The sequence below is a fragment of the Maylandia zebra genome, linkage group LG19 (assembly GCF_041146795.1).
Source record: "Maylandia zebra isolate NMK-2024a linkage group LG19, Mzebra_GT3a, whole genome shotgun sequence".
In the NCBI taxonomy this organism is placed as follows: Eukaryota; Metazoa; Chordata; class Actinopteri; order Cichliformes; family Cichlidae; genus Maylandia; species Maylandia zebra.
The window spans coordinates 18,823,726-18,837,924 of record NC_135185.1 but is presented as its reverse complement, the minus strand read 5'-3'; the positions used below and the strand labels follow the sequence as shown (position 1 = coordinate 18,837,924).

Genomic DNA, 14,199 nt, shown 5'->3' with positions numbered 1-14,199 from the left:
TAACTGGCAAATGTTTTATTCCAAGACTATTTATACCTGACCTGGTAATAAGTTTACTTCTGACCTTTACTGGGGACTTGAGTTTGTTTTCTGCCTGAATGATCACCTGACCACTGTGTTACATCTATTTTTGCTCAGTTTACGTTAATAAGTACAGGGTGGCAATAAAGCCATGTTCTAGCAAACTTTAGCTTTGTAAAATATTACATTGCAGTGTAATTCAAAGTGATCTAGAGGTTGAAAAGATTTGTTTTACTAAATTCCCCCCAGAGAGGCCTCAGTGCAGTGTTTGAGATATTAATGGAAAATGTCAGACCATCTAAATTAAAAATGTGCAAACACTGTCTGTTAAATTGTGGTTAAAAAAAAAAAAAGGCTCTGAATAAAAGGAACACTGCTCCCTTTTATTTTCACTGCCTTGACTCCCAACACTGCAAAGTCTCAGCCTCTTTTGTTTCTCCTGGTGAGTCAGAGACACAGCAGCTTACTGTGTTTTGCACTGATGTCAGAGTTTAAAGGATTCCTATTTACAGGCATCAAAACAAGACTGCTGAAAGTGTTATTCTGCTGCTGTGGGTTTGCGTGATCGCCTGCTTTTTGGACCATTATCTATAATTTCACTGTAGAAAAACACTAAGCTTAACCTGAGTTAGATGAATCTCCAGCTTTTTAGTGCTGCACCTTCTTTATTTCACTGCTGCTGCTGACAGCTCAGTTTTCACTGTAAGATTATTAAAAATGTCTCTCCAATTACAGGGAGCTCAGCGATGAATAAGCTACGGCAGAGCTTCCGCCGGAAGAAAGACGTTTACGTGCCGGAGTCGAGTCGGCCGCACCAGTGGCAGACAGACGAAGAGGCAGTCCGCACCGGCAAATGCAGCTTTGCAGTCAAGGTGACTCTCCCTCACACACACACACCTGCGTACACCCCACTTCAGACACAGAAACGGAGTGCAGGGCTGACCTCACTTTGATGCATTCTTACCTTTGCGAAACTTCTTCATACCACCTTCCTCCCCAAGGACACGGCTTGTGATTAATCATAACCATTCAGAGAGTTTGAGCACAGTTTTTATCTAGGTTGCGGGATTATCTGCTGTAGTCTAACAAACCTGTGGGATGTGTGTGCACAATTACTTTGTGTTTTAGGAGTATCAGAACCCCTTGAATCCCCAGTAAAAATATGTGGAATTGAAAGAAATGTTTCATTACTGGCAAGATAAGTCGGGGACATGGTGAAATGGCAGTCAGCCCTGCTGTGCAGCAGTTGATGAAGTGGCGATCTCACCTTATTTTGGCAACAAAACCCTCCTACTTTTGCAAACAGAAGTGTGACGGTACACTTCCTCCCATCACATGGGCTCAAATCCTCCTCTTACTCGGGATAAAAGGGAACTGAAGACTTCAGAGTCATGAAAGGGAACGTTTACCTCAGAATTTCTAAGCTTGGCGGCTGTTCAGTGGATGTAAATTGTGCATAAGCAAGTGTACAAGCTTTAATTTGATGTCGCCTATGTGCTCCCTTTATGTAGTTTTTATTGAGCAATTTGCTCTTGGAATTGCATAAACGGTCTTCATTTTAAAAAGAATTGCTTGTCCAGATGCTTTCACGAAGTCCAGAATAGAATATTGAGATCCTAATTTTCTCCAACAAGATGAGCAGAAAACCCTTCACGCTAATTGTATTTAATCTTTTATATGCTTATATAAGAAATGTAGGTCTTATGAGCACATAATTTTTGATTTTGTTGCTATGGCCCTAACCCTTAGTTCATATTTTAAGAGATATTTTAATCATGGATTACCAACATATGGCAAATTCTTTAATAGGCATTTATCCCTTTGTTGACAACCGCACGTCAGTTTCATTCTGTTGTGCAAAGTAAGTTGGATTTTGTTAATATAATGTTTTTCTTAGCTCAGCAAGGCTAAGGAGTATTAGCTGTGTTATTTGGTATAATAAAATAATAGAATATTTTAACTTTTGATAGTATTTTCTTGACTTAGAAACACAGAAAAAGGTTTGTGACATTTACAAAACGTTTGTATCTGTTTGAAAAGTAATAATTAGCCATAATTACCACAGTGAAGGTGTAAAAGTAGCCACTGACTTAGAAGCCAGATACTTTAGGTAAATGGGGGGGGAAAAAACCTGACTGTCCTTATGTTATCTCTGCAGCCAAACGCACACTACTCCACCAGTATTTTTCTTTCCACCTTTACACTGGCTTTCATCGCAATGGTGCAACCTACCATGCTACTCATCTGTATCCCTCCTCCCCCTCCTGCTGCTCCCTGTCTCCTGCTCTAGGTGCCTTAGAGGAGCCCCGTTCTGCATGAATGTTTGTCTGTGTGTGAATAGTTGTGGTGAAATTATAACAGACTGCTACAATACAGAGTAATAAATACATGGTAGGACAGGACATGCAGGGAAGGAGAAGAAGAATACCCACCCATTCTGTAGTGCCTTTGGCAAGAAGATTATGAGTTTAATTGTCATTATCAGGGCCTGTTACGTAGTGCTTGTACATTTTTTTTTTTATGTATAAGCAAATTGTTTTAATGTTAAATATGTCTATTATAATTCAAGGTGATGGTGAAAGGCATAAACATGTAGACTTGGTTTTTCATATGGAAATATCAGCCTTATGACTGCTGAAGGCTGGTGGCAGATGCAAGATTAGATTCAGTTGCTTGTGTGTGCTGTTTACCAGCGGAGACGTTTGTGAGGCTGCTTATGGAATTGGACGGAATTTTGTTTTGCACTGTCACTTGACACTGATTTATAGCAAGTTCTCGGAATTAATTCCCAGGTCACATCCAGAGGATATACACTCCTTTCTTTTATAGTGGCGGGTCTTTCACATGCCCCTAAAATTGTAAATTCCTTCATAGTTTAGATCAGTTTGAACCAAAAATCAAACAAAAGTGAACCTTTTGTTGAACCAAAATCTATCTAGAAGTAGTAAATTTCTCTGAATTTTTCAATGGGCAAAACTGTGGAAGAATTATTGACGGGGACCTGTAGGTGCTGCTTTCTGTAGTGTAAGACAGAGGTGTTGGTTGGGAGTGTCAGCTGTACATTTCTCTCCCTGTAGCTACAGTACTGCCTGCCCAAAGGGCTGCTCTTATTTCTGATGACTGGAAACTGGCAAAAATACCTCAAATCCTAACCAGATAAACCTTAAAACTCTCCCTTTTTCTTACATTTTTAATTTGACCTAGCTATAAAGTTCAGTGAAACCATCCCACAGTTTAATAATTCAATGCATTTAACTTAATGAATAACCATGTTAATAGATATAATTACTGACCAGCAATAGACACGTTTATGATTGTTGCAATTATCAAGCAGCCCTAGTACTTTCTCTGTTTATGGTTGCTCTGTTGGCCTTTTACTGCTGGAAAAATTTGAAGTTTGTTTTATTTAGCTTCATCTAATCGTAGCCCACCGTAGGATAGTTGTCAAGTGATTCTAATCCTGGAAGGGACCCACACACAAATCTGAATTTCAGAACCAAATTGCACATGTGCAGAAATCTCCTCAAATTCTATTATTTTCCATTTATTTGGTGGAGTTCTTCTTCTGTTACATGTGAATGTTTCAGCCCCCAGATTGTTGCTGGCAGCTATTTACTAATGGAGCAGAGTAAGACGCCATAATGAAGAATCTGTTGTGACACTTCAAGTCTCCCCTGCATTTATTCATCTCACCTCTGCCACATCCTTCTGGATGATCCCCGATTAGTAGCCCCGCTGCTTTCATTGTCCTCACTATCCACAGCTGCCTCCTCGCATCACTATTGTCCTTAACACCTTGCACGTTTGCATGCATCGATGTGTGTTTACGTGCATGTGTATTCCAAAACGGCGACAGTATGACTCACAGCAGTTGCGTCACACGCTCAATATAGCAGGGCCAGAGGGTGGGGGTGAAAGGCGTGGGTCAGCATGTGTATCTATAAGGAAAGGGTAAGGACTTCCTCTCCAGCTCAGCATGCACAATGGCTTCTGGAGTAGTCAAGGTTGTGACTCCTCTGGAGTGACACACAGCAGGGCGTGATCTTGCTTCAGGTCTGAAAGGGGCGGGAAGGGTCGGGCAGGAAGCGGCAGCCTTTTCTGTTCATTCAGTTGGAGCTCAGCCTACTCACGTAAGGTTTTCACTCCTGGCGAGTATTTCCATAGTCAGGAGCACAGGGTTTCCCCCGAGAAATTGGTGATTGGACGGAACGTATAATGTGGACGATCATTTAGTGCAGCTTCCAGTGCTGAATCTGACTAACCCTGACATATCTCGTCTCTAATTACCGTAGCTTAGTCTCAATAAATGTTTGGCATATATGGGGTAATGACTCTTCCCCATGAACTGTAATTCTGTGTGATTTAAAAGGCGTACTGACTTTGTCTAACATAACTGGAGACCTTTTATTTACTTCCAAAGTACAGCGAGAAGGAAAATTGTCCGAAAAGGTCACCGCTACAGCTTTATCAGCAACTTCACAGTAAAACCAGGATGTTTGCACTCACAAGCCACAGGATAGGATGAAAATGACCCTGCTGAAGGCCACAAGCTGAAATGCACTGCTCGCACTTCAAAGTTATTCTTTACTTTATACTTGAAGTGTCAGTACAGGCAGTTTTGAGTCATGTGAAGCAGCCTGCTCCAGCAACAATATACTGTGGGAAGCCTTGGAGTAATATACTGTAGGAGCATCTGCCAAGTTATTGCATAATAACCTGGAACAACCTGGAACCTGCTATAGTCTTAACTAGAGTTGCGATGAGCCAGCCATTACTGGAAGGTGGTGAAGCTCAAAAGATAAAATATACAGCCTACGTTGTTTCCGTCAGCTCACAAAGAGATCGGAAGGGGCAGTTTGTTTTTGCCTCTTTGCGTGCTTCTTTGATCTTCCTCGTGTCCCCTTACAGGATCACACACTACAGTCTACACACTTGCCCATATACATTTCTCATGAACGGGTTATCATTTTCTCCATGGACAAAATTAGAGATCAGCTATGGAGCTATTGACTGCAATTGACCTCAAAACGGAATTTAATTAGGTGTATAAATCACCAGCGTTCGGGTACCAGGGGATATTAGACAATCTGAGCTCATTTAAATACCTAATCTCATTCTAAAGTTTATTATTGTAGCCTTAGTTAAACGTCAGCAGAGATGGCCACAGGAAAGGTTTGTCACAGCATTACTCATTCTTTCCTTTTTTTTCCTGTCCATCTACTTCTCTGTGCCCTGCAGTACCTGGGACATGTGGAGGTGGATGAATCCAGAGGCATGCACATCTGTGAAGATGCAGTAAAACGGTTGAAGACGGTAGGTTTCACTAGAAATATCTTCTGTACTTCCAGGAATGAGGCTGCTATTTCCTACTTGTATCTTCTTTCTTTCAACTTTTCCTCCATTACTTTTCTATTTCCCCAACATCCTACTGACTTTTCCTAAAAACTATTTCTAAGGTAGCCCTCCTTTAGCTATCATTACTCTCCTTCCAAGAGTTTTATCATTGCTTATTCCTACTTAGCTTTCTAGTACATAGAGGCCCAAGTGTGTCGATTGTTCTCCTGTCTGGCTCTCTCTGCACACTCTCAGCCAGAGCAGGTCAGCACGTACTTCCTGCTGGAGCAGATTCCGGCGGAGTTGCGCAAAAAGGAACAAATTCCAGTTTGAGGAGCAGGAGGAGGGGAAGGACGGGGAAAGCAATGGCGCTATTGCTTTTCCACGTTGTCAGTTGTTTGCCAAGGCCCCACCCAGGTCATAAACTCTTCGGTGCAAAAGAGGCTGATTCTCTGTAGTTGGGGCCAAACCTGAGTCGGCAGGTCTGCTGCTACAGTCGGCCTCTGTATGATCGAGATGACGTCATGCGCAGACGTAAATTTGATTCCTGTGCCAGCAATGGTAATGAATCTCCCGCTCGACGTGTCTGCTGACAGCTTTTGGTTTCAGTTTGAGGTGACTCAGAATAATTGAGAATTCACACCCTGTTTCACTTGTTATCAATGCCTCTTCTTCTCACTATTGTGAAAAAGCGGCTCTTAGTCGAGCTCAACAAACTACTGAAGACTGCTTGAGCTGTGAGAACCCTTTCTTAGAACGATTATACAGAAAAACATGCTAGTTGAAATGCAAGACAAATAAGAGAATGTGCACTCACACGCAGTCTTACAGTTATATGTAAGGGCCTTTCTTCTCACTTTTGCATACTGACATTTTGTTATATTTTTAGAAAACACAACAGACATTCTACACGCTACTTGTGGAGGAAAATGTTTGACATGAAACATACGTGAGCACACATTTGCTTATATTTGGATGCAGCTGTCGACATTCGCTGCACAGCATGCACACTGAGATGGAGCTCATAGTGGGATAATGTGTACGCACACAGGGCGAAGTGCACCCAGAGGCAGAGCAGACAGACATGCTGCATGCCCTGCAGCACACTTGTTCTCTTAGTGTACAGAAAATGCACAAAGGTCGACTGCAGATACAACACACATCAGTGTCGTGCACACACTGGTGCTTGATGAGGTCACGTGGTTAACACGGAGCCCGAGGCCGCGAGCTCTTATTGAGTTACAGTTGTTTTAACAAGGCCGACAAAATGGAGCCAACTCAAGAGGAGAGGCGGGTGTTTCTGCCTCCCGTCCTCCTGCAGGCTGCGACTGTCTGACCCTCCTCAGCCTAATGACATTTCCTCCCCTGTCTCCTCCGCTGCTGCTCGCCCTCGCTTTCCTCACTGGCCAAAAGCCTTATGTGTAAATGGCCAGATGCACGGCTTCATTGATCTGCAGGATCGGTATTTTACACCAACACTCTCAAAACTATGTATTTGCAAAACTATATTTTGGGAGTGTTTAGAAAAACCAAAACGTTTGTTTGTAGTTTAACTGCTGCCATTATATTCTTGCTAAATGTTGAGCTCTGGCCTAGATGTGGCACTTTACCTGTGCCCTGAATGGCTTGTCTTACAGGAAATGCCGGAAAACAATCTGCCACTGGCTTGAGAACTGCTAATGTGTTCCAACATAGTGCCTGTCCTTCCCAGTGGCAGGGATGCAGATCTGTTTCCCCTCTTCCTCATTGTAGTGCCGCCGTCTTGAGGTGCACATTGTTGTTGTGTTCCTTAGGGTTGTCCCATAGATTTTACATAGTGATACTAAGTCTTCACAGTTAAAAAATTCATAATGCAGGAGGATTATTATTCTGGCATTAACATTCATCACTGGAGCTCAAAGCAGTGGAGCAGCAAACAGAAATGAGTCTTGCTGTACTGTGTCAGTCTGCCCCTCATTTCCATCATTCTTCTTCCATTTCAGTCAGTAGATGAGAGTAGGTTTGTAGTGTTTGTAGCCTGCCGTACTGTGACCCCGTGATGCAGCATACGAAGTGTGCATTTTGCTGAGAAAATGAGGTTGGAGTGAAAGGTTCTTAATGGATGGTTTGAAACGCAGCCCATGATGCCAGGACAAGTCTGCGTAAACAGCCTTGCAGAGAGCAGCCCCCTGATGCCAATGATCCACGTCAAAGTTAAGGTTGTCAGAGGAGACCAGGGCGACCCTTTAAACAAAAATACAATTAGCGAGGCCCTGATACATCCAAGTTCATCCTCACTGATGCTTTAATAAGCAGACTGTTGCCAGGCAACAAATACAGTCCCTACCATTGGAGAGACATGCGAGTTAATATTGCTCTATTTCCAGAAACTAATAACTAAATTGGTCAGGAACCAGACTCCACACCTGTAGGCACTTAATATCTGCTCCTGGTCGATGAGGGGAGGCTGTTTTCTGAAAGTCAGCTAACTGCAGCCACGTTACCTATACAGTCAGCCAACATCGGCACAAAGTCTTGAAACGGACAAAAACCAATGACAACAAGCTGATGTGCCGTGAGAAATAACTGCAGAGAAAGAAATGTGTTTAGATGTCCTTGTATGTGCACTGTGCTTGAGGGTGCATGTTGGTGGTCCAGCCTTTCAGCCGGTGTGTGTGATTGCAAGTGTGACAGCCACAGCTCTGAGGCGACGCCGCTGCATTCCCAGCAGCCTTTGGGACGATAATAAGAGTTTTCTCACAGCTTTTTGACCCGTGACTCACATGGGAGGAGGTGGGGCAGAGGCGAGTGGAGAAGAAAGCTGCACTGCACCACCATCAACCTCCACGCTGCCTTTTTTTTTTTTTTTTTTTTTTTTTTTTTTGTTCCTGTCATCGTGACATCACTTCCTGTCGTTGTTGGCCAGCAGCCTGGGGATTTGAAGTGTATTCTGAGTGAATGTGTGAATGTTTTTGCTGTTACTCAGGAGATGATAGTGCGTTGGCGTGTTACCTCTGTGCAGACTGGGTGAGGCACTCCACGAGGAACTGCTGACACATTTAGAAGACCTAGTTGCATTTGGGCATGAACGCCCAGTAGCCTGAGGATGTATCATTGACGGTGGACCTAAAACAATTAAAATATGTGCTTTCTGTGATGCAAACTTTTAAAGTACTTCCTGTGCTAGCCTCCCCCACTATTAATATTCTGGTCTCGGTGCCATTTTTTTTTTTTTTTTTTTTAAACCACAAACCTGATCTCATGAAGGAAAAAATAAGTAAATAAGCCACATATCATCAATAATAATCCACTGTCCAGGATTAAGAGCATGCTGTCTTGCATTAGAGATTTCTTTCATCCTTGTGACAAATATTGTAAGGTGTGAGCTGTTGCAGAAAGCAGCAGCTTGACCGATGTTGCACAAGCTGTGCAATACGTTGTTACACATCCTGTTGGTGGCTACCGTTGTTTTGAGGGCAAAATGACTTTAAACCACCAGTTGGGTGTGACAATGAAAGGTTGTAACTGTAGGCAGTAGTTAAAATACTCAATGTTCAACGTATTATTATTTTTTATCTACAGCGATCATGTTGGCTACACAGCTTTGTTTTTATTTTTTTGTCTTGTTGGAATCACCTTCATCTATTTAAAAACTACCCTTTCTGCTCACAAAACTCCTCCGATTCACTTTAGTTCCATCTCACTTCACACATTGAATACTTGAATGTTGTGTTACCTTTTTGTTGGTGCTTTTTTTTTGTCTTTTTAAGCAGGTTTTTAATGCAGAGAAATGCCTCGAAATCCTCCTCCCTCCACATTCCTCTTAACCCTTTAGAGATTTTTTCCCCCTAACCATAGCATACTAATACTAACTTTGCAGGCTTTGCTATCATCAGCATGTCTGTGTGGTTCTCTCAAACATAAATGTAAAACACTCTCACAATCACACACACACACACACACATACCCTAACAATCGCTTAGCTCATTCCAAATGAATCTCCAGTTCTGGTTAACATGTTAAATCATGCATTAACATGGCGCTTGGAGTGCCGTCTCCACCATGGCTGTGTAACAGGAGCGGAGTGGTACTCCTTTTCAGAGCTTACAGGGAGGCGAGGAACTCTTGGGGAGTGGGTGAAAGAAGAGGGAGGGTGGGGTGGCTAAGACTAGGCCAGGTCTGGTTTGGTTTTTTTGATGTGGTTGTGGAAGCCTAAACATGACTCCAGACTCAGGCTGACCATTGAACAGTCACAGGTTTGACTCAGAGGTCAAACTGCTGTCAGTGGGAATTTGTTTCTGTCTGCTGAACAACAATGCAAAGTGTCTCGATCCGGGAATCGGAGGGAAAAAGAACGAAAAGGGATTCAGGAATTTCACGTCCACAGACAGAAACCTAATGATCTGCCATCTTTATCACCTCTGTTCAGACGGCTCTGTACGTTTTCCTGGGTGGTTTTTCTGCCTGTGGAGGTCTTGCTTTCAGGGGTATTCTTGCTTCCATTGTGGTGTTACTAACAGTAATCATCAAACACATCATCGAAACATCTCTCTCATTGTGGAATCACATGGAGCTACTTGATCCATTCCCTCACCCACTCACTCTCACACATAACCCAGCTTCACCAAAAATAAACCAAATCCAATCCTTTACTTTCGGCTCCCGACAATTTTTAGACTTCCTAGGTAACATTTTCATGCCTTGTTCCTCCTTCCACCTCCTCCGCCCTTCTCACCCACCCTCCCCTTTTTACCATATCCACTTCCAGGACAGGAAATTCTTCAAAGGATTCTTTTCAAAAGTAAGTTATTGCTTTGTGTGTCTGAGTGTGTTTCTCTTTATTATTAGCATCATCATTATTATTATTATTTTTCTTCCTCTCACACTTCACCCTTTGATCACATCTGAAGGCTGGAAGAAAACACACAAACACACGCGTTCATAATACAGGGGGAATCTGTCTGGGGAGAGACAAACGTAATGATGCATGTGGCTGTGAGCAGGTGGGGCGGTTTAGGCTGGGGCAGGGCACTTTTCTGTTGTGTGTTTGTGTGTGTGTGGTATTAACATGCGTGACTCTCTCCCTTCAGCTCTTCTTCCTTGAACCAAGAATAGAACAATGAACAGTTTTTTTGTGAATGAACATTTCCTTGTTTATTGTTGTTGTTCTAACCAATGGGGTTCACTGTCTCATATCGACTTCTTTGCTTTAAATTTGGGTCCTACGGTGTGACACCCCCCCCCCCCCCCCCCCCCCCCTCCAAAAAAAAAGAAAAAAAAAAGCAAGAAAAAAAAAAAAAGCAACAACTCCTGACTTGTCTTCTCTTTTGTCTTTTTACCTGCTGGTTTCTATGTATTTACAGGTGTGTGTGTGTGTGTGTGTGTGTGTTGACTGATATATATATTTTTTTCTTCCTTACCCCTCTATGAGAAGGTTCCAAGGAATAACACAAAGGGAAGTAATCTTGAGGCATGTGGAAAGATTGAAAAAGTTTCCTTGTTTCTTAACTTATTCCATCCCTGTCGTGTGTTTTCCAGGCTGGGAAGAAGCCTGTGCGAGCTGTGTTGTGGGTGTCGGCAGATGGTCTTCGTGTTGTAGACGACAAAACAAAGGTAATGAGTCCCTCCGGTCGCCTGTCGCACCTTGATCAAAAGGAAAGAACAGTCGGAGGAATTACGAGTAGCTTTAGCAGCTGTAAAGGTGGAAGCTGCTGAGCTTCAGCAGTGAATAAGATAAGCTACTACAATTGTAGCCTAGTGACCTCCAAAAGGCAGATCACTGGAAATATGTACTTAGTGCACCTGTAGATAAGATTCAGGTAAACAGGGTCATATTACAGGTTCCACTGACACCTGCTGGAAGTAACTGGTACTGCATGCATCAGTTTGTTGCCAGACAACAGCCTCAGACTGCCAGTGCTGATGGTCTTTTGTGGTTTCTGTGGAGATTATAACATGGAAAAGAAAATACATTTTTCCCATCTATTTTTCTTTGTGCCATTAATTACTAATAAACCCTTTGCTAGCAATTTCATGCAGGTGAGCACAGAATGTAGTTTAAGATAAGTTTAAGTTAAATGCACCATGCATGTGTTAGGTGAGTTAACTATGCACTGCATGTAACTTGACTAATTTCGGTTTTCATAACATTTTTCTAGCTAACAATTTACTTCTTGGGGATAATTGTTAAAGAATGCTACCAAGCTGGTTTTTAAATATTTTAAATGAGAAATAATGAAGGAGTAGAACATTTCCTTTTGTGGAAAATAACTAATTTGTGAGAAAGTACTGCTAAGAAGTTCTGCATGTACTGTACTACCCCTGTTGATCTTGTCTTTTCTATAATTGTATTGCCATTTGTCTAGATTATGCTTTATTAGAATTAATGTATTAACTGTGGCAAGCTTCCTTCCAAGCGTCCTTCTGAAGCTGGATGTAATTAGTTCCATCTTTTTGGGCTCGTTTTCATTCAGTTATTATTTACTGTGAACATTTTCAGCCCATGTTTTCAAATGGTAACAGAGTGTCTTAACTACAGGTGTTTATTTATATAGCACCAAAGCAGCAACAATATTAAATACAAAGCACCTTGCATGCAGACTAGAGCAGCCATTTATCAAACCACTAACCTTCCGATTATTAGATGACCTGCTCTACCCCCTGAGCTACAGACACTCCAGTTTTGGAAAATTTGGAGTGGCTGAGAGAATCTTGATGATCAGAAAACCTCCTTTGAGCAATAAAATCACGGCATCAAAAAATAATAAGGTTGTGTGTGTTTTTTGCAGGACCTGATTCTGGACCAGACAATAGAGAAGGTGTCATTCTGCGCTCCAGACAGGAATTTTGAGCGGGCATTCTCTTACATCTGCAGGGATGGCACCACACGACGCTGGATCTGCCATTGTTTTATGGCCATTAAAGACTCAGTAGGGACTCCTTTTTGTAACTGCAGTTCTATTTTCCTGATTCATAATCACTGACAGTGAACATTAAAAATGTTGGAGTTCATATTCAGAGGTGTACGATTAACCTTTTTTTTTTTTTTTTTTTAAAAGACCGTCATATCCCTGAATCACTTAGGTTAGATGGCCGTTTTGATATCACGCACTTCAGTGTGCTTTTTGAATTGTTTCTCTCAGGGAGAGCGTCTCAGTCACGCTGTGGGTTGTGCGTTCGCTGCTTGCCTGGAACGAAAACAGAAACGGGAAAAGGAGTGTGGGGTCACGGCAACCTTTGACACTAACCGAACCACTTTCACCCGCGAGGGCTCCTTTCGTGTTACTACAGCAACAGAAGCAGCAGAGCGGGAAGAAGTCATGAGGCAGCTACAAGATGCTAAAAAAGGTCTGTATCTAGTTGTGTTTTTCCCCGTCCTCAGGATTAGATCGACCGGTTTGTCTTCCACACAATTTAAAAAAAAGGTTTAATAGTTTATTGACTTTTTAAAAGTTTATGATTATATTTTAAATGAGATGTATGATAAACCAGCACAGCTCGAATCAGCATATAGTAGTTTGATGCTGCTTTACATAACCTCTTTCTTTTACAAAGCCATGGCAGCAGATTAGCGGCTCCTTAAAATGCCTTAAATGTACAATAGCTAATATATAACCATTCATTTGAAAGTTTCCCCCTCGCACCAGTCTCAGATTTGTAATTTGACTCAGAAGGTCGCTGTAAAGCACCCAAAAAAAAAGAAAACATCAAAAGAAGATGGAAGGATAGGCAACTATTCCCCCCCTCCCCGCCCACCACCCCTGCCCACCCAACCAGCAATCTGAGCCATGGTCTTAGTAACCTTCATCACTGACTCTATATTCTACTTTCAAGCTCTTTTGTGCCTTTCCCTTGTTGCATATATTCCTCTTGTATGTTATTTATTCTTGCTGTCCTACTATGTACATTTTTATTACATTTACATTTGATGTACAATGACAATAAAAGGCTTTTCTATTCTATTCTAAGATGTTCTCAGACCCCTACACCTGCCATTCTCTGTGAGGGGGTGTAGTGTTGCACAGTGAATTACAGATGTAGATATGATTAAAAAGCATGACTGATTAAATCGGCAGATGTCACAAGCTTTAATTTGTTTGTGATTTCTTACCACTGCAGAGGCCTGTTGTCTAAATGTTGCGCATCTCTTACAGCAGAGACAGAAGTGAAGGTTGCTGGGAACTCTGCAGCAAGTGTGACAAACTCGTCAGTCCACCAGACGGGCGGTTCACCGTCCCCCTCATCGTCCCCGCCTCTTTCAGTGCCCATGCTGGGACCTCAGGCGATACCCCGCAGACACGCACCAGTTGAGATTCTCCACAGGCAGAGCTCCTTCAGAGGCTTCCCGGCACTTAGTCAGAAGACATCTCCCTTCAAACGACAGCAGTCACTGCGCATGAATGACCTGCCCTCCACTATGCAGCGCAAATCTGACTTCCCCATGAAAAACACAGGTGAGTCCAACTGTTACTGCCCTTGCAAATATGCACAATAAAATACTTCTACCATGTTCTTATAGCATATAAGCTTATGCTGACCTTTACCTCTTTTCTAATGTGCACCTCCTCCAGTCCTTGAGTTAGAAGGAGAAGGTGACAGCATCAGTTCACTGTGTACTCAGATCGCCACGGCCTTCAGTGGACCGCCAGAGGATCCCTTCTCTTCAGCGCCGATGCCTAAACCGGCTTCATCTCCACAGTCTCCTGTAGCACCGGGTAAAAACCTGTAAAACTTTCCGATCAGCTGTGTGTACTGTGAGAAGATCTGAATGAATCTGCATTTAAATAAATAAATAAATAAAATAAAAAAAGTAGTAGAGAAATAACTTTGCTGTTTACTGGTAAAAGGTTATATTTAGTTAGATCC

General features: G+C 42.4%; 1 protein-coding gene across 6 annotated transcripts in view; it reads left to right on the top strand.

Moving 5' to 3' along the window:
* Positions 1–14,199, top strand: part of numb (NUMB endocytic adaptor protein) — a 50,101-nt gene that overhangs the window by 31,895 nt on the left and 4,007 nt on the right. For 2 of the 6 annotated variants that reach the window (XM_004540004.2, XM_004540000.2), the window contains exons 2-9: positions 757–893; positions 5,260–5,334; positions 10,103–10,135; positions 10,873–10,947; positions 12,123–12,263; positions 12,477–12,681; positions 13,488–13,787; positions 13,905–14,048. In XM_004540004.2, coding sequence (XP_004540061.1) covers positions 768–893; positions 5,260–5,334; positions 10,103–10,135; positions 10,873–10,947; positions 12,123–12,263; positions 12,477–12,681; positions 13,488–13,787; positions 13,905–14,048 — 1,099 coding nt within the window. In that variant the 5' untranslated portion in view covers positions 757–767. The remainder of the gene's footprint in view (positions 1–756; positions 894–5,259; positions 5,335–10,102; positions 10,136–10,872; positions 10,948–12,122; positions 12,264–12,476; positions 12,682–13,487; positions 13,788–13,904; positions 14,049–14,199) is intronic. The other 4 variants (XM_004540005.2, XM_004540002.2, XM_004540001.2 and 1 more) reach the window with 3 other exon arrangements.